Source organism: Chanodichthys erythropterus, chromosome 10, assembly GCF_024489055.1.
Source record: "Chanodichthys erythropterus isolate Z2021 chromosome 10, ASM2448905v1, whole genome shotgun sequence".
NCBI lineage: Eukaryota > Metazoa > Chordata > Actinopteri > Cypriniformes > Xenocyprididae > Chanodichthys > Chanodichthys erythropterus.
Genome location: NC_090230.1, coordinates 45,903,256 through 45,923,539, shown reverse-complemented (window position 1 = coordinate 45,923,539; position 20,284 = coordinate 45,903,256). Strand labels below are relative to the sequence as shown.

The 20,284-nt window shown below is 36.4% G+C and overlaps 2 protein-coding genes across 4 annotated transcripts in view; both read left to right on the top strand.

Annotated features, from left to right (window-relative positions):
• Nucleotides 1–7,963, top strand: part of frem2a (FRAS1 related extracellular matrix 2a) — a 66,705-nt gene extending 58,742 nt beyond the window's left edge. The window contains exons 17-24 of one of the 3 annotated variants that reach the window (XM_067399320.1): nt 1,747–1,939; nt 2,851–2,955; nt 3,138–3,265; nt 4,714–4,848; nt 5,029–5,155; nt 5,298–5,485; nt 7,167–7,313; nt 7,457–7,963. In XM_067399320.1, coding sequence (XP_067255421.1) covers nt 1,747–1,939; nt 2,851–2,955; nt 3,138–3,265; nt 4,714–4,848; nt 5,029–5,155; nt 5,298–5,485; nt 7,167–7,313; nt 7,457–7,963 — 1,530 coding nt within the window. Of the gene's footprint in view, nt 1–1,746; nt 1,944–2,845; nt 3,028–3,137; nt 3,266–4,713; nt 4,849–5,028; nt 5,156–5,297; nt 5,486–7,166; nt 7,314–7,456 lie in introns of all 3 variants that reach the window. The other 2 variants (XM_067399318.1, XM_067399319.1) reach the window with 2 other exon arrangements.
• A 4,333-nt stretch (nt 7,964–12,296) lies between these two features.
• trim47 (tripartite motif containing 47) lies at nt 12,297–20,191 on the top strand. Its single transcript, XM_067397931.1, has 8 exons — nt 12,297–12,558; nt 12,845–13,062; nt 13,281–13,326; nt 15,272–15,367; nt 15,507–15,731; nt 17,161–17,183; nt 17,280–17,395; nt 18,241–20,191. The coding sequence occupies exons 1-8, from the start codon at nt 12,373–12,375 to the stop codon at nt 18,768–18,770; spliced, it is 1,440 nt and encodes a 479-aa protein (XP_067254032.1). The 5' UTR covers nt 12,297–12,372; the 3' UTR covers nt 18,771–20,191.
• Nucleotides 20,192–20,284: the final 93 nt, after the last annotated feature.

Below are 20,284 nucleotides of genomic sequence, written 5' to 3'. Positions count from 1 at the left end.
GCATGTTTAAACAGAACATCCAAGTTACATCAAATTAATTAACACCTTTCCATGACCATCTCCATAGGTAGGTTTCTGCTTTTGGACTTTTCTTTGTTTTCATCTATTATTATGCACAGCATAAACTGGCAGCCATGGCTCTCCTTGGGTTTTATTTCTGCCACACTCACCCGCTGAGCTTTTGTATTCATTCATTTCATTTCAGAATTTGAGGTTTTGCTTCAATGGCTCCCCTTCGTAATCTGGTGTCTAAATGTCTGAATAATCTATGTTATTACAAAAATAAGCCTTAAAATAGCCCCGTAAAACAAGATGTGAATTCAAAACACTTCATCTAAAGGACGTACTCGGATTCTACTGAGGATATTGAAAGGAGCTGGTTGAATATGAAAAGCCTGGCTCCTCTTTCCCTCAGGATGGGAATTTGACAATGTTCATGGGGATTTTTCTTGTCTTGATTAAACCCAGTCCAGCAGGTGTTCAGACCGGCCTCATTACTGAGGAGCACATTTTTATAGCCTGGTTTTTTGATTATAATTGACTATGTAAATTAGCAAATGTTTCATTCAATCAAAACAGATTATGCTTTGAGACAGCTAATCTTTTCCTCTGACAAAATGTTTCCTGGCTTATTGATGAACTTTACTTTGTCTAACAGCCAGCGCTCATTAATAGCAACCTCTATTTTTCACATATTTTCACATTTTTGCAGCACCATTTTTTCCTAGTCTTATAGAAGACCTATTTTGCCCTTTTGCATTTTGTTTTTGGGGTCTATTAGAATAGAGTGGTGCAGGGATGACATATTTTTCTGGGCCAGCCCAGAAGTTAGCATCACCCTGATTCCCTCGACAATGTAAATACAACTGGTAGAAGTTGAAAGCTAAATAAACGAACAACACCAATGTCACATGACTTCAACATCACCATCACTAAGCTTCCGTCATTTGTTTAAAAACATTTTCCCTGGAAGTTTGAGTTGTAATAGTTTGCAAGAGCGCAATTTTAAACACAACGAGGCTGTGAAAGCGGACTAGTGAGCGAGTTTAACTGTTCACTCTGGTGATGTTTAATGTCCGACAACCTCTGTAGTCCCATTTAGCCACTTGTTTGCAACCACCTTTTACCTTAACCGCCTTATATCTTGAGCTTCTGTTCACCAGAGACCTTACTTCAAGCATTTAACCAAAAAGCCATTCAAAAACAAACACTGACTTAAGGACAATGGAACTGAAAATACTAAAATGCAAACTCGTTTTCAGGTTTTAGCCTACAAAAATATGTCAATAATATGTCAATTATTTTTCACATATTTTACATTTTTGCAGCACTGTTCTTCCCAGTCTGTCAGTAATGCTCTGTTTAGTTCCTGTCTCTATGAAAAGCGCAATGTGCTCTGATTGGTCAGCTTGGACCAGTGTGTCAACAGCTTCAAGCATGTTTCGGAAATGTCACGCCCATATTTTGCCTGTGACTTGGGATTTATCTAAATGAGTACAATTGTGATGTGTATGTGACAAATATCAAGACTACAATCGAGGCGTTTCAGGGAGTTCAGAAACTGCTTACTGATATTGAGAATGTTTCCGTTGGAGTGGGCTTTGTAACTTGCAGACCTTTTTCATGCTCAAACAGCAACATTACACATACACACTAAAGACACGTAAAAAAGCATAATAGGTCCTGTATGTTTGCATTTTGCAATGGATATTCATCTTTAGCATTATTTGAATGTGTTTTTAAAAGGTGCTGAACCTGGTGCAGTCGTACGTGACCCTGCGAGTTCCTCTCCACGTCTCATACGTGTTTCATTCCCCTGTGGGCGCAGGAGGCTGGCAACACTTCGACCTGCATTCTGAGCTGCGGCTCACCTTTGTGTACGACACTGCCATCTTGTGGAAGGATGGTGTTGGCAGTCCTCCGCAGGCAGAACTGCAAGGCAAGTCAGGGGTATTCAATCTTTTAGCCCCATAAATATGATCATCCTTGTGCAAGGCACCACCATTCTAAAATTTAAAAGGCATGTTTTTTCATGTATAAAATCTCAATTTAGACTGTGAAAAATTAACATTTGTGTAATACTGTACTGGTATATGTATTACTTATTTAAATAAAATAAGTTTTTTTTTTATATGAATACATTTTCTTTTTTTTATTTTACTTTTTTTTTTTTTACACATTTACATAGTTTTCCACTGACCCCTTAGCACTCTCTTGCGGCCTCCTGAGGGTCCCACGGACCCTATTTTGAAAACCTCTCCTCTAAGTTGAGAGAAATTTTATATAAATTATATATTGTTATATGTTGTATAAATGTTATAAAAATCATTCTAGTTTCAAAGGACATATTATAATAGTTTTAAATATTTTATTGTGCCTCTTAAATGACCTTTTTCCCAATTACGACTGTTGTTAATGTTAAATTGGCCAGAATTTCTCTCTTGTTTTATTCAAATTTCTCTTCTATAATAAATGTTTAAAAAGAGTTCAAATCAGGGAAATTTCACACCTTTTCTACAAACATAAAATCATATTTTTAATACAATTTTGTTATTTATGTGCACAGTTTGTAATTTTTATGTTATGTATGGCTATCATGGAAATGGGAAATGCAATAACAGATGTCATGTTGGATATGTGAAGTAAACAGTCATTCGCTGTTCATTCACTCCCTCCACCTACATTTTTCCTACCGGTATTGAGAATCCAACCCCTTCGGGTTACAAGTCAGACACTGTAACCATTAGGCCACAGCTGCCCCTTGAGGAATACAGAACTAGTGCAAAAGTGAAAAGTCATTCAATATTTAAAATTCAAAGATATTCATATTGGACCGTGTTTACTCTGCAGGAGCTTTATATCCAACCAGCATGAGGATTAATGAGCAGGGGAAGCTTGTGGTGAACTTCCGCACAGAAGCTCGCTTCAGGGGGTTGTTCGTAGCAGTACATTCTGGTAAATTTCCCTTCTCTAAAAGTCTTCCAAATATGAAATCTTATTTGTTATTAATTAGTCTGAAGACTGCAGGTACAATCAAAAGATCATGTACAGTAAATATCATATAGAACTTGTGCCTTGTTTTTGATTAGAAGTTGATTTGATTAAATTAACTTGCTATCTCTTACCTGATTACCCAGCATCCTCTGTGAAGTCCATAGTGTTGAGTGCAGACCACCCGGGCTTGACCTTTAACCTCACTCTGGTTAGGACTGAGCCGACCTACAGCCAGCCCATCCAGCAATGGATGTTCATATCAGACTTTGCTGTGAGTTGATCTCTTTCCCAGGTTTTTGACTTTAACCCTATACTGTATGATTTCTAAGACCTGTAAATTATCAACATGATCAGAACTTGCTAAAAGTCTGTTGTACATAATCTACTTTTTGCTGAAAAAACCTTTAATGGTTTTTATAAAGTGGACACAAGAATAACTTATATTGTTTGTAATATTTCAAGACGAACACTTACTGGACTGAAGCAACTTCGGTTTACTTGTCTATCCATACATTTTTGTTAAAATGTGCATCTCAAATATGATGCATCAGGCTTTTGAGTAACATTTAGTTGTACATATATCAATCATCATTGTATTGCATTGCATTGTATGTTTTGCGCCAGCAATAAAAACTACAAGGCTTTGATCATAAAACTAAGCATTTAAATAACGCTTTACATAATACATAAGACATATTCTTGGGAGATAAAGAGTGACAAATATGGAAGCTTGTTTCCGCCATGAAAAATAAAAATAAAAAAGGTAATTGCGACATTTATCTCACAATTCTGACTTTTTTCTCAGAATTGCATGATATAAAGTCAGAATTCTCGCAATTGCATGCTATAATGTCCAGTTGTGAGGGAAAAAAGATGACTTTTTTCTCAGAATTGTGAGTTTATATCTCACAATTCTGACTTTATAACTTGCAATTCTGAGGAAAAAAAGTTAGAATTGTGATTAAAAACTCGCAATTCTGAGGAAAAAAAGTCAGAATTGTGACTTTATATCTCAAAATTATGAGTTTATAACACACAATTCTGACTTTATAAATCACAAATAGAAAAAAAGTCAGAATTGTGAGATGCAAACTCGCAATTGCGAGACAAAAAGTCAGAATTGTGAGATAAAAAGTCGCAATTAACTTAATTTTTTTTATTATTTAGTGGTGGAAACAAGCTTCCATAGAAACCTGATAGTAATATGCATTTAATGCAAGTAAAGATCTATTTATATTACAAGCTGTCAGGATTTCATCTTTCTTTTTGGCCATATAAATATCAACAACTGCACCACATTGTTTATTTTAAATAAAAATTAGGTGTTTGTTTTAGAGTATGAGCTCTATATTCTCCAATATCATACTATATGAGCCATAAAAGCCAGATTTATTAAATATGATTCTCAAAAATATTTAATATTTGGTTCAACAAACCATTAAATGCAAGTAAACCAAACTACCTAACCCTGTAAAGCCTGAAACGTGAAATAATAATCAGAAAATCTTTTGAATCTCTTAATGAAATGAATTAATAAAAAAACTATTTAGATTATTTCATATGTAGAGCTTTACAGGATTATACAGTTTTGTTTACTTTGTATGATAAACAATTTTGGGTCGCCACTTGATGTCCAATGTAAAATCTTGGTCCTGAAGATTTGTGAAAAATGAATGCAATGTTAAACATGTATGATACCTGTGTGTCTGTGACCCGCAGGTTCGTGATTATTCAGGCACGTACACAGTGAAGTTGATCCCCTGTACAACAGCACTGAATGTGGAGTACACTGTTCCTCCCGTCTGCAACCCCAGAGAGCCGGTTACTTTTGATCTTGACATCCGCTTCCAGCAGGTAAACTAAAGTATTCTGTCTTTAAAGAGGAAGTGAAAAAAATTCTCAAAATTGTTCATTTTTTATTTCAAATGCTTACTCAACTTATGTTTATAACATAATTTGTAATAGAAAACAGTGTATTACATTAGAAAAAATGTTAACACACACCAGTGTGCATAATGTCTTTACTTTGTTTAGGTCAGTGACCCTGTTGCTGTGGAGTTTAGTCTAAACACACAGATGTTCCTGTTGTCTAAGAAAGCATTGTGGCTGTCAGATGGATCTATGGGCTTCGGTCAGGAGAGTGATGCGGCTTTCTCTGAGGGTACATCTACTGGAACAACTACTGTGTTGTTTCAGTTGTTTAATTCTTAAGTTTTGAATAAACATCTAGTACTGCCATTCTTGTGAATTCTGTGTCCAGCAGTGTTCTAGGTTATACTAACACTGAGCTTGTTCTCCTCAAGGTGACACAATCTATGGACGAGTGATGGTGGATCCTGTGCAGAACCTGGGGGACTCTTTCTACTGTAACATCGAAAAGGTGTATCTGTGCACCGGAGCTGACGGATATGTTCCTAAATACAACCCCACCAAATCTGAGTTCGGATGCCTAGCAGACTCTCCCTCCCTGCTCTACCGATTCAAAATTATTGTGAGTATGTTAGCAGTATTGTCAACTAACACAAAAAAATGTAAATAATTTTCATGAATTGAAATACAGCTGAAATAAAATTAAATAATTAGAAAATGTAATTTTTTTTTTTTGTTTCAGTTAATTGCCAAGGCAAACTTTCTAAATTTAACGCTTTTTAAGTGTAAGTTGAAGTACTAAAATTACTAAAACAAATCTGAAATATAAATTAAACCTAAATAATAATATAAAAAAAACAATTAAAATATTAAAGGGATAGTTCACCAAAAAATGAAAATTTGATGTTTATCTGCTTACCCCCAGCGCATCCAAGATGTAGGTGACTTTGTTTCTTCAGTAGAACACAAACGATAATTTTTAACTCCAACCGTTGCCGTCTGTCAGTCTTATAATGCGAGTGAATGGGAACACAATCAATAAGAGTCGAAAAAACTTGCATAGACAAATCCAAATTAAACCCTGCGGCTCGTGACAATGGAAGTGATATCTCGCGCGTATACTTGCTAGACATCACTGCCGTTGTCAGAGTTTGATCAGACCTCACTAACCGAGTGCTGAACACAGTTAGACATAGTGGTGTATTAGAGGTAAAAAAATGATATAAATACTTTTCGGTTTTCCCGCACAAACCGATCATTTCGTGTCTTAGGACATCAATGTGTCGTCACGAGCCGCAGGCTTTAATTTGGATTTGTCTGTGCATGTTTTTTCGGCTCTTATTGATTGTGTTCCCATTCACTCGCATTATACGACTGACAGACTGCAACAGTTAGAGTTAAAGGGTTAGTTCACCCAAAAATGAAAATTCTGTCATTTATTACTCACCCTCATGCCGTTTCACACCCGTAAGACCTTTGTTAATCTTCGGAACACAAATTAAGATATTTTAGTTGAAATCCGATGGCTTAGTGAGGCCTTCATAGGGAGCAATGACACTTTCTCTCTCAAGATCCATAAAGGTACTAAAAAGATATTTAAATCGGTTCATGTGAGTACAGTGGTTCAATATTAATATTATAAAGCGACGATGATATTTTTGGAGCGCCAAAAAAAAAAAAAAAAATAACAACTTATTTAATGATGGCCAATTTCAAAACACTGCTTCAGGAAGATTCGGAGCATAAATTAATCAGTGTGTCGAATCATGATTCAGATCGCATGTCAAACTGCCAACGGCTGAAATCACGTGCCTTTGGTGCTCTGAAAAGCAGATTCGATACACTGATTCATTTGTGCTCCGAAGCTTCCTGAACTAACCCTTTAAAAATCATCATTTGTGTCCTACTAAAGAAACAAAGTCACCTACATCTTGGATGCGCTGGGTGTAAGCAGATAAACATCAAATTTTCATTTTTGGGTGAACTATCCCTTTAACAAAAAAATAACAAAATTCTAAAACTTAAACTAAAATTAAAATGAAAACTGAAAATAAAAAAATTCTAAATATTAATACTCTAATAGTTTATAAATACTAAAATAACTGTCAAATAATATTTTTTATATTTTTATTTTATAACAAATTATAAATTATTTTAATAAATGATCTATTTTATAATATAATTGAAATACATTATATGATATACTTTTTTTTTAACTGGTCTGTTGAGAAATGTTTCTAAAATTTCTAAAAAATTTGTATAGTTTGTCTAAAAAAAGTCTCATGACTTCACCTTGCTCTCAGGACAAAGCTCAGCCAGAGACTCAGGCTAAGAGTTTTGGGGACGTAGGTTTCAAAGCCCTGCTGGCTGTAGATGACCCCTCTGCCCTCTCTCTGGTGAAGCAGCCAGGATCTGACGGATTCAGGCTGGATTCTACTCCTCTTTTCCAGGTCGAATCCTTTTAAATGTTTATTAGCTATGATGTTATTATATAGAGTGGTACTGCAAATCTGTGCTGAATTCCTGTCATTTAAAAGGTTTATGTCAATCACCATGACTTGATCAAATCCTATATTATCCTTCTGGTCTGTAGGTGGCGGTAGGGAGGGAGTGGTTCATTCACACCATCTACACTGTGCGTTCAAAAGACAATGCCAAGCGTGGCATTGGCAAGCGAAGTGTGGAGTACCACTCAATAACATCAGGTGACCTTGTACCAGCGGAGGCCAAAGGACGCTCCAGACGGTCCAACAGAGACGTCCCGATACTGGCGGAGGAGATCGGACCCGAGAACAACAGAGGAACAAATATCATGCATGTCGCACTGGACCGCAGCCGTCGGCGTGCTGCACCTGGGGAGGAGCTGTTTGCGGATGGACTGTCTCCACGGGAGCTCAGTGGGCGAGATGCCCAAGAGGATGCGGTAATGGTGGCAGGAGCCCTCGTGGGACTCCTTCTCACCATCCTCGTGGTTGTAGTGTTGGCACTGATGGTTCGCTCAAAGCGGACACCTACAAAAAAGGCCCCAAGTGTCTCATCCAGCCTGCAGCCTGTTATAGTTAGAAGTAGCCTTGATAATGGAGACAGCTCAGAGGTCTGAAGGACTAATGGACTACTTGGAGACTGTACTGTTCTCCTTAGTCATTCATCGGATCAATTTGTTTTGTTTTCTTTGTTTTAAACAAGTGCCTCTGACAGGTTTTATCTTACAGAGCTCTCACGACCCAGTTCATCACCAGCCCAAAGAAATCGCCATCCAGTCTTCATGCCATGGCCAAGTGACATAGTTTGTTTTAACTCTGGCCCTGTTTACGCTTGGTATTAAGATGCGTTTTGGTTGATCGGATCACAAGTGGAAGACGCTAAATACAGACTTGAATGGGGTCTAAAAGGTTTTGAGCTTGTCCACTTTCGACCACTTCCAGAGTAGTTGAAAACGCATTCGACTGGACACTTGTGTGGTCGAATGTGTTCAAACAGCCACTAAAGACCACTTACTCTCCGCCTATACTGACCTAATGCATAAACGTGGGAACCAGATGAGATTTAAACTTTGTCGGCTGACATCCCAAGTTTGGTTTAAAGATAAAAAACATACCAATCACAATGTTCTCTTACCATTCCTGATTTCTAACACACACTCACCGTGTTCGGCGTGGTGCTGTGACTATCAGAGCAGAAACAAAAGCTGCAGCTCTCTGTGTGTTTTTTCCATTGTCTCCGGGGGCGTTTATATGTAAATCGCATGAGCTTTTTTTGTCCATTAGATCAGAAGATCTGAAAAAAAAAACCTTACCTTAAAGAAATCAGGACAGAAAAGGTTGAAAGTGGACAAAAGAGACTGATTAAAACACGAGGTGTAAACAGGAAGTGTCTTCCTCGTTTACTTGTGATCCAGTCGACCGAAATGCACCTTAAAACAAGCTGTAAACAGGATCTCTGAATTTTCCTTGTCCTAAATGAATTATTGAGGTGTGTCCAGTGTTCACAGCTCTTGGGGGACTAGGGTGTTAAAAATGTACATTCAAATCAATTTAAATTAATAATTTTCAAAAATAAAATCAGTGTAACAAATAAATGAATTTATCCTTTGTTAAATTTGATGTATTAACAGAAACCGGAGCTCATTTGGTTCCATTTTAGTTTTTGAATTATTCATGAAAAAAAAAAAAACTTTTGTTTCAGAACTGTATGTTTTGTTTTGTTTTGAATAGTTCATCGTTTTAAATCAATAATAACAAAGGCCGTGTACACACTGCAGCTAAATTCGGTTGTCAGTTCACCTTTTAGTGCTTAATCGTGTTCTGTACACACACAGTTCAGTAAAATACGGGACTGACAACCGCATTCTACAACCGAATTAACTCCCGAAAAATACAGGTAGTGACAACCGCATTTACAGAAATTATATGCGGTGTGTACGGAACCGAATTGAACAACTGTTAATGACGTTAACGTGCACCGGCGTAACGTGTCTCTCGTGTACATGCGGTGAATCACAGGGAAAGCACCGGAAAGCACACGCCTATCCAAATGCTTTATGCTGAAAATCGCAATTCATGTCTTCTCACTTTAATAACTCCATAAACCCGTTTGCTTTATGAGACGAGCTTAAACAACAAGCCCAAAAAGCTTATAATGAGTGACCATGGCAACACAGAATGAGTGCCGCGCGCTGTGTGAAACTGGCGGTAGGCCTACAAACAAAACACAACGCCTCCGTCGACTGTGTTAGTGTGTTTCGTTAAATTGCTGAAAATAACGAGTGTTTTGTCACTGTAATATTACTTTGTTCACAATAACGGATACCAAACACTAGAGACGCCAGAACGTCGCTATGGTTTCATTTTCGAGAGTGAATCGTGTTCTGTACACACATGTAGCCTAATGATCATTTAGGGAATTCACTTCCGCATTTAAATGCGGTTGTCACTCATGAAACTTGTACGTGGCCTTTAAAAAGAAGCCGACCCCCAATGAGAAGAAAAAAACAAAAACTTTTGGTTTGTTTTCTTTTTCAAGAAAGAAAGAAAATTTGTTTTTAATATTATTAACTACCCTGAGGTAATTTATTTCTATCCAACCTTAGTTAATACAATCTTTTGATATATCACATTCCATACAAAGTGATTATTCAAAGTGTATGAAAGTCTCGTTAAAGAAACTCCCTCTGAGAACCCCTCACTTTGAATACTGTGTCTACCACTATATGTACAATAAAGAGACATTTTACAAAAATAACTTTCTGAAAGGAAAACTAAATGTTATGGGAGTCATTTCTAATGAAATGAAGTGGTGAAATGGTGCACTCAAATGAACTGATCACAACTCTGACACTGCTATTGTGTATTTAATCTTTATCTCAAGTATTAAATGTTTACTTGGCTACTGTATTTTGGGATATGTGATGTCTTTGGAGAATAGGATTTTTCTCAACTGCTCGGTGTGTTTTACAGACATGCTGGTTTTTAACAGCAAGTGCCAAGCTCTCAATGGAGAAATGCTGAATATGCATTTCATATCAAACTAGTCAAATAGTTGTCACAAAGTTTACATTCAGTCTTTCAGATGTTGTCAAATTTCATCTTGTTGCTGCTGTTTTTATTAAAATTTGTTTGTTATAATTTAAGCGTTAGTATTCACGAGAGCAGCATGTATTAAATATTGTTGTTTTAATATAAGGGGAAAACTGTGACACGGGAAATCCCTCAGATTTCCACATTTGTGTTTCACTGTATTTTGCTGTCGAATCTCTTGCAGTTGTTTTTTTTTTTTCCAGATCAGGTCCACTTTTTTCCAATTAACTATCACATTTTTGTTGTCTTCACTGTCATTGTTAGACACATCAAGGTTCAAGTGTTTGTGTATGCATTCAAAAAACATATTCACATGTTTATTAGTCAATAACTCATCTATGAAAAACCAGCATCATATTGTCAAATCCATATCACCTCCTAACAAATATATTCATCAGGCTGATAATATTTAAAAAGAAATGTGCTATGCAATAAAATCAGTGGATTGTTTTCATATTCACAGAGGAGGCTATTTAACAGTCACGAGCACGACATTTTGGGCACAATGAAATATTCTTTATGTTTGAAATGGTATTTATGGTGAGATATCGTGTTTTTGTACTTGGTTCGCAGCTACATATTTCCAGTGCTAAATGCATTTTTATGTACTGGGCCTTGAAGCACAAAATAAACTAAGTCTTGAGACTTGAAAACTTTGAAAGTCTTATTACTGTGACAAAAATGTGTTCTATTCAGTTGTTGTCAATTCGTAGACTCGTACATTGGGTTAGTTCACCCAAAAATGAAATTAATGTAAAATAATTACTCATCCTCATGCCGTTCCACACCCGTAAGACCTTCATTCATCTTTGGAACACGAATTAAGATATTTTTGATAAAATCTGATGACTCAGTGAGGCCTGCATAGCCAGCAATGACATTTCCTCTTTCAAGATCCATTAATGTACTAAAAACATATTTAAATCAGTTCATGTGAGTACAGTGGTTCAATATTAATATTAAGCGACGAGAATATTTTTGGTGTGCCAAAACAAAACAAAATAACAATTTATATAGTGATGGCCGATTTCAAAACACTTCCGAAGCATCAGAGCATAATGAATCAATGTATCGAATCAGCTGTTCGGAGCGCCAAAGTCACGTGATTTCAGCAGTTTGGCGGTTTGAAGCACGATCCGAATCATGATTCGATACACTGATTCATAACACTCCGAAGCTTCCTGAAGAAGTTTTTTTAAATCGGCCATCACTACATAAGTCGTTAGTTTGTTTTTTTGGCGCACCAAAAATATTATTGTCGCTTTAGAATATTAATATTGAACCACTGTACTCACATGAACTGATTTAAATATGTTTTAGTACATTAATGGATTTGGGGAGAGGAAATGTCATTGCTGGCTATGCAGGCCTCACGGAGTCATCGGATTTCAACAAAAATATCTTAATTTGTGTTCTGAAGATTAACGAAGGGCTTACGGGTGTGGAACGGCATGAGGGTGAGTAATAAATGACATTAATTACATTTTTGGGTGAACTAACCCTTTAAACAAAATGAAATAGCCTAGCAATTGTCTTTGAATCATGGCAGCATCAAACTCAACTGCGATTCATTACGTCTTTTTATTAAATACAAAGTCAGTTTACACAAGAAACTGCATGGATGTTTTTGTTTGTTTGTTTGTTTGTTTTTTCATTTTGTAATGGCTTATTAGATTTTTTTTTTTTTTTTTTCATTTATTTCTGAATATGAATGGCGTAATTACTAGGTGACAACATATGCTGGACCGGTTCTTTGAAATGAGCTCTTCTAAAGAATCGATTTGTGCTACACGCCTAGAAAACGGAACCAATCAGATTTGCAACTGGGCCCTCACGTGAATGGACCAGGAAGTGAGTCCAGAATGGGCTCTCTCTCTTCCGTCTAGAATCGCTTCTATCCCTGAAAAACAGTTACACTGTTGCTTGGGGAAACATGGCCACTGCCGGAGATTCGAGAGGAGAGCTTCAGAAGGAATTAGTCTGTTCTATTTGCCTTGATTATTTCGACGACCCTGTCATTTTAAAATGCGGTCACAATTTCTGCCGCATGTGCATTTTGATGCACTGGGAGGAAAATGGAGGCGATGATGTTGGTTACCAGTGTCCGGAGTGCAGGATGGTGCGTGGTTTGTTTTGATAAACGTTGCTACATTCTGGGTTGCTTAGTTACAGCTGCTTAAATGCACATAACGGGTTTATATACAGTTGCGTCCTATTCATGCAGAGTGACTCAAACCGACAGTCTACATAATAATCGTACTTTACCATGTTGTTAATAATAATAGGTGTGATTTCTCCGACCACGTTTATTAAATAACAATATACAAATCGCCGCAGGAGCCTTTTTGTTAGTACAGCACTAATGCTTTTCTGCGTCGTACATAAAACGGTGTCCTTTTTTGCAGGTGTTCGCAAAAATGAGTTTCACCAAGAACTACCTGGTAAAGAACTTAGTGGATAAACTGAGCGACTTCGACTATCTGAAGACGTGTAGGCCCTCTGCACCCGCAAAACCCGTGAAAATGGACGGGAAATGTGAGCGACACCACGAGGAACTCAAACTGTACTGCCACACGGACAGAAAGCCCATCTGCGTGGTGTGTCGGGAATCAAGAGCGCACAGGTGAGGCTCGGTGACCCCCATATTCAAGCACAGACGGCGACTGTGTCTCAAAATCTACCTGGACAAAATATATCATGACCAAAATACGCTAAGTTAGCAGCTCAGTCGGTTATGATGCATTGACCACTGTCTGAGGTCCAGGTGTGCTTTGTTGTAGCATTTTACATAAAAATGGTCTTAATAAAATGACGTATGGTGTTTATTTTCTATTTTTCTAGACACCATGATGTTGCTCCTGTACCCGAGGTTGTTGAGGACATGAAGGTTGTTCTAGATTTCTTTCCCCCCCTTGGTTTTGTTGGTTGGTTGATTGATTGAGCATCTCTATCACTCTTTTGTGGTGTCTGTTTTTTTCTCTTCTTGTCCTCCTTTTTGTTATGTCAGTCTGAATGTCTTAGTTGGCACCAGAAACTATTGACGTTCTTTCTTGGCTAACCTTGGGGCTGGAACAAGGAGTAACTATCTGTCACCATAGTGCTGTATGTACATTTGTGACATTTAGCACTTTAAGTGTTTTTCCTTAACACACAGCCTTGTAGCACTAACACTTAGGCATTGTTTGACAGACAGTCTTTACATTGTTTTTACAATTCGAGACAACTGTTAGAAGCTGTAGTAGTCCAGTACTGTTCAGAACAGGGTGCTGTACTTTTTACACAGCAGCAGGTAATTTTGCTCATCTACTGTGGCTGATACACAGAAGTGTGTGAGGAGGTTTATTTGCATCCAAATGAACATTGACCATTTACCATTCTGTTTATTTCACTTTGAGGTGCATTGTTAATGTAGTATTTAACTATTAATGTTTAATACATTACTACTACTATTAATGTAGTACTTTTTTTTTTTTAATGAATAGCACCCTTTAATACTGTTAAAATACACCCTTTTATACTGTTAAAATATTATATTATTATTATAAATTATGTACATAAAATTATTTATTTTATATTTTGTAATTAATACATTTTAAATGATTATTAACATATTATATTGTTAAAATGTATGTTTTTTTATTTTTAAACTATAGTTGTATAATTCCAAATATTTTGGTTAATGTTTGTTGTTAACCTACATTAGGTTTGAAAAAAAATATATTTTTATATTATTAGTTTATGTATTTGAATTTTGAATATATTTGTAAAATAAAAATGGCTGGTTAAAAAAATCAAAATGGCTGATAAAATGGGGTGTTCATCAGCCACTGTGTCTGGTTTTTACACTTTTCTGGAAACTTGTGTGACGCATTTCACACATGTGAATTATCTGTTCCTTTGGATTATTGTGATGCTCCTTGTTCACAGCCCAAGGTCAAACATACTCAAATATTTGATGGTAATGCAAAGCAGCAGTCAAGCTTATCTAAATGATTGAATATTCTTGTGTAGAGCTGAAGTCCTTCACAGTCTAGTTTCCAGTTTCACTATGGGAACTGTTGACCTTTGCACTTAAAGGGTTAGTTAACCAAAAAATGAAATTAATGTCATTTATTACTCACCCTTATGCCGTTCCACACCTGTAAGACCTTTCTTTATCTTTGGAACGCAAATTAAGATAATTTTGTTGAAATCCGATGGCTCAGTGAGGCCTCCATAGCCAACAATGACATTTCCTCTCTCAATATCCATTAATGTACTAAAAACATATTTAAATCAGTTCATGTGAGTACAGTGGTTCAATATTAATATTATAAAGTGAATATTTTTGGTGCACCAAAAAACAAAATAACGACGTATATAGTGATGACCGATTTCAAAACACAGGAAGCTTCGGAGCGTCATGAATCTTTTGTGTCGAATCAGCGGTATTATATTTTCGTTATTAATGAAAAATATTCTCGTCACTTTATAATATTAATATTAAACCACTACTCACATGAACTGATTTAAATATGTTTTTAGTACATTAATGGATCTTGAGCCATCGGATTTCAACAAAAATATATTTTTTATTTACATTCTGAAGATGAACAAAGGTCTTACGGGTGTGGAACGGCATGAGGGCGAGTAATAAATGACATTAATTTCATTTTTGGCTGAACTAACCCTTTAACTGTTTCAATCTTTAAGATATAGTAATAAGGTCCATATATGTCCACAACACATCATATCCTTCACACAAATATTTCGTCCATTATTGACTGTACTTTAAAGAATTATTTGTGCTGTAACACTTCAGGTTTAAAATGTTCTCTTATTTTAATATGCAGAGTGAGCTCAAGCTAAGACTCATCAAGCTGAACTGGCAGAAGTCCATGTGTACCAGAGTAAAGAGCACAGACGAGCAGGCCAAATCTGATGTCAAGGTATGAAAGCCCGATTGTTCCCACGCTGACTTTGCATACATACAAATGACTCATAATTGCTGGTTATGTAACCTGCTGTGGATTTATGGTCTGTGAGGAAGCCCTGATGCTGAATCGCAAACATTTTATGTCTCAACAGCTCAAAAAACAAGCGTTGAAGGAGAAGATTGAGGAAGATGTTGGTGCCCTGGTTCAGTTTTTGTTGGATGAGAAGGATGATCTGTTGGAAAGGTTGGAGGCCGAAGCGGTGGCCACTATCGGGTTGATTGACGCGAACCTGAAGCGTGTGGAGAGCGAGGCTGCCAAAGTGGACAAAGCCATCAATGAAATTCAAAACCACCTGAGTGACAGTGCTAACTTTGAGGTGAAGAACTTCAACAGCTCATGTATTATAAAATAAAATTTTCCCAATTACACACACACATATATATATATATATATATATATATATATATATATATATATATTTTTTTTTTTTTTTTTATATATAATGTATACATTTTTCAATTGTAGTCTTTTAAAAAGGCATCTGAAATGATAGCGTAAGTAAAAAATATAATTTTTTTTGACACTGAAATATCTGAAATGCTTCCAATACTTCCAATACTCATTCTTAGAGGCCTTTAATTTTGGCGTGGGATTGCCCGTATTGCGCATAATTTTACATATTCCTGCAGATTTTGCGCTCATACCTAAAGTGCACATAAAGCCACCTCTCGGTACTAAATTTAGTTCTTTTTTTCACTGCTTATTGCACTTAACCAGTCAAAAACACACAAAAAAAATGTCATAATGCCAGTCTTGGCGAGTATTCACGTAAACACAACTGTTTATGTTCTTTTAAAACTTAACTGACTGAGAAAGAAAATGCATGTATAACAGTATAATGGATCTGTGCGTCAGGTCTTAAAGTGACAGCAGCCTAATATACCTGCTGCCAAATTTTGAGATAATATTAAAAATATCTATATGGCATTTTTTCCCCATGGTATTGATGTCAAAATCGTGGCCAGTGAAAATGCTGAGTATCTTTGGAAAATCACTAGCCACAGTGGCTGGTGAGCAATGTCAAACCCTGTATATTTGGATGCAAAATATGCATAATGTATATTAATAATAAAATGTTAAATGAAAATATAAAGAAATTGGTAGTTGTTCGCATAAACTGGAAATTAACTGAATTAGAAATTTGAACAACCTTTAATTTTCATATTTGTTAATATGAAGCCCGTTTAAAAAAACAACACAAAATAGTTGCGAATTCTTATCTCTTACAATTACAACTTTATTCTTTGTAAACAACACCCGTTCACACTAAGAATGATAACTGTAACTATAACTATATTTGCATCCACTAAATGTCGTCTAACAGTTATGTCACCTGCCGCCTTAAATGCTCAAGCTCTTTAAAGTTGAGTGGATTGTGACAGCTGGAAAGTGATTCCTATGATATTGTTTCTCTGTGTCATTATCATTAAATCTGTGGTGTGGTGTATTCTATTCTCATAGAATAACCATTGTTATAATTTTTTATAGCTACAGTTATCATAAGTATCACCCTTGGTGTAAACAGCCCTTAATTGTGACTACTTCTCATAATTTGACTTTTTTTAAATAAAACAATTATGACTGTATATCTCGCCATGTGTCTTTATATTTCGCAAATTGCAACTTTTTCACATCTCCCAGTTGTGATTTTTTTTTATATATATATATATATATATATATATATATATATTATTTTCACTGTGAGCTCCATTAAATTATTAACATTTACCTTTTTTTCCCTCCAGAGTATCAGTAATTCATACTTAAGGTATGTAAATCTGTATTATTTTAAATAAGTTAATTCTATAGCCTTGTTCTGTGTATTTTTAGGGTTCTATCTCTCATATTGTGTTTTTCCTCATAGCCCCTGCCACGTTAACCTCAGCGTCCAGGCCTCTAACTCTCCTCCAGATTTCTCTGAGTTCACAGGCCCCTTTCAGCTCATTATGTGGAAGAAGATGATGCACGTGTTACACACAAGTGAGTGCTTTTAGTGCGGTCACATTTACCATTGGCAATTTTTCATGGTCGAAATCCAGTCATTTCAGTAGAAATCCAAATGATCTGGGAATTTTGTGTGAGGGCAAAAGATTTCCCTGCAAATGCAAAATCACCATGTTGACCAACAGAAAGCTGCTTGGTTTGAAAGTGACCTTCTCTTTGAGTGGTGCTTCATGCATCACAACACTATTGTCAATAGACAATGAATCTTTTGTTTGTTCGCAAAATTTTGCCAACATGTGACCGCACCTTCATCTGTGAGATATGTGGCGCCTAGTCATGTGTTTTGTGTGAGTGTTTGGTTAAAGGGTTAGTTCATCCAAAAATGAAAATTGTCATTAATTACTCACCCTCATGTCGTTCCAAACCTGTAAGAACTTTGCTCATCTTCGGAACACAAATTAAGATATTTTTGATGAAATCCGATGGCTCAGTGAGGTATCGGAGTAAGCTCCAAAGCAGTGTTTTGAAATCGCCCATCACTAGATATTGTTGAAAAGTCATTGTTTTGTTTTTTGGCGCACAAAAAGTATTCTTGTCGCTTTATTATATTAAGGTGGCACCGCTGTACTCACATGAACTGTTTTAATGTTTTTAGTACTTTTATTGACCTTGAGAAGTTCAGTGGCTTTTCTCTCAATAGAGGCCTCACTGAGCCATTTTGATTTAATCAAAAATATCTTAATTTGTGTTCCGAAGATGAATGAAGTTCTTAGGGGTGTAAAACGACATGAGGGTGAGGAATTAATGACAGAATTTTAATTTTTTGGTGAACTAACACTTTAACATGACAAACGGTTAACCAGATGTTCCCTGTTTTCCAGTGCCTCAGAATTTGACTCTAGATTTAGACACAGCTCACCCCTCATTGGCCATCAGCGACTTTGACACCAAGGTGGAGGAAGGCCGCGTGCGCTCCCAGGAGCCCGACATGCCGCAGCGCTTCACTCGTTTCTTTGGCGTGCTCGCCACTGCCCAGTACTCCAGCGGTCAGCACTACTGGGAGGTGGACGTGCGGGACAAGGGGGTCTGGTATCTGGGCGTCACCACCGAATACAGCAATCGCAAAGGTTTTGTAAACCTTTCGCCTTCCGCTGGCTACTGGAGCCTGTGTCTCCAAGACCGACTGTACGCCAATGAAGAAGACTCGCGTGTACCCGTGGCGGACTACTGGAACTCTCCTCGTGTTGGCGTCTTCTTAGACTACGACCGGGGCCACGTTACTTTCTTCGACGCTGTTACCATGAAACGCATATATAACTTTGTCACATACTTTGACGAGCCAGTCTCACCCTTCTTCAGCCCGGGGAAAAACGACCCGGGGAGCCGACTACAAATATGTCATTTCTACTGAAAACGAAGCGATGCGTACATGTAGTTCGCAACAAATAAAATAAATAATGATAAATGCTCCTGTTGTTGCATCTAAGTAAACATTTCAGGGCATTTTCCTTCCTGGAATAGGGAGGAAGTTTGTTTTTAAGCTCTGCCATGTCTTTGGATTCAGTTGATCTGAATTAATTGGTTGCGTAGAGCTTTGATACACCATAATCTGAAGGAGTGAAATGAATTTTTCTTGCTCTTGAATTATGATGTAGCCCCACTGAAATTCAGGTAGAGAGGCATTGCCGGTTTTTACGCAAATGTCTACTTTAGCTGCTCTGTGTCGTCTTGTCTTAGACCTCAGTGTTGTCTTTTGTACATCAGTGTAGAGGTGAAAATAAAGACCAAATCAGGCCAAAAATGTATTAATGGTTGATATCAATTTCAAATTGTAGAAATGTGTTAAATGATTTGGGCATTTTAATCACTATGTATTCCATTTTATGGCATATATTTTTTTCTTTATTTTAAACGTTTACATATTTTTGCCGCAGTTTTGTTTTTAAGGGATGTTTTTGTTAGACAAATTACCCTGTAATGTATTGAGTGTTACATAAAGGCTCTGTTCGAACATATCGTAATAGCTCAGACTGCAGTAGGTGCTATGCAACTTTGAGTATGTGAGTCTTCAACAACAAAGTAGGACAGATATGCTGGGAGGAGTGTCCTTTTATTCATTTAATTATGTAAATGAGTCTATTCTTAAGCTTTGTGCCATTCATGTTACATCATTTTAATGTACTTTTCAAATCCATTATATTAAAAATTCTAATCTGTTTTATTTGTTTAGCGGTAGTCAAATTTGTCTTGCTGGATGATGGTGAAGAGAGATGCTGGGAATGTACGTTTTTGTTTGCTTTTGTACTGAAAAAAGCACAAAGTGACATTTCAGCACCCTTTGATTGAGCTCAGATGGTTTGTTGTTCATGTTGATATTTACAGAACTTGTTATATACTAGAACCACAGCAGTCATTTGTACAAAATGTTTTTTGAGCTGACAAAGGATCAAGAAAACACTGGAACAGATCACTTCTGGATCTTAAGATGTTTTGTACATATGCTGTTAACGTGAACATGCTCTCACAACACGTTGTGTTACCCAGATCCATGATAAATCTAGGATCTAAGTTTTATTTAACATGTAGTACTTTAGTAATCACTGTCTATTTCCTCATATGAAATGAGTTCAACTTGAAAACATTGACTCTTTGTATGTTTAATATATATATATATATATTTTTAATTTGGATTTATTTTAATTGCTGATGTAAGAGAACTGTTACATCACCTTTGAGCGTTACTGCTGGATGGCACCATCAGTACATTTGATTTTTGTGTTACTTAAAACCACTGCAATATGTTAAATGTTTTCCTCTGCAGTCATTTAAAAATAAAATATTACAACAATTTTTTTTTTTTAATTTCATGTTTCATAGAACCAGGAAGTTCAACTTTATTATACAGATTATATAACATTTATTAAA

Coding starts and splice junctions, on each gene's coding strand:
- trim47 (XM_067397931.1), top strand. CDS start 12,373: ATGGCCACTGCCGGAGATTCGAGAGGAGAGCTTCAGAAGGAATTAGTC. Junction 13,327..15,271: donor AGGTTGTTGAGGACATGAAG/GTTGTTCTAGAT, acceptor TTTAATATGCAG/AGTGAGCTCAAGCTAAGACT. Junction 17,184..17,279: donor ATCAGTAATTCATACTTAAG/GTATGTAAATCT, acceptor TTTTCCTCATAG/CCCCTGCCACGTTAACCTCA.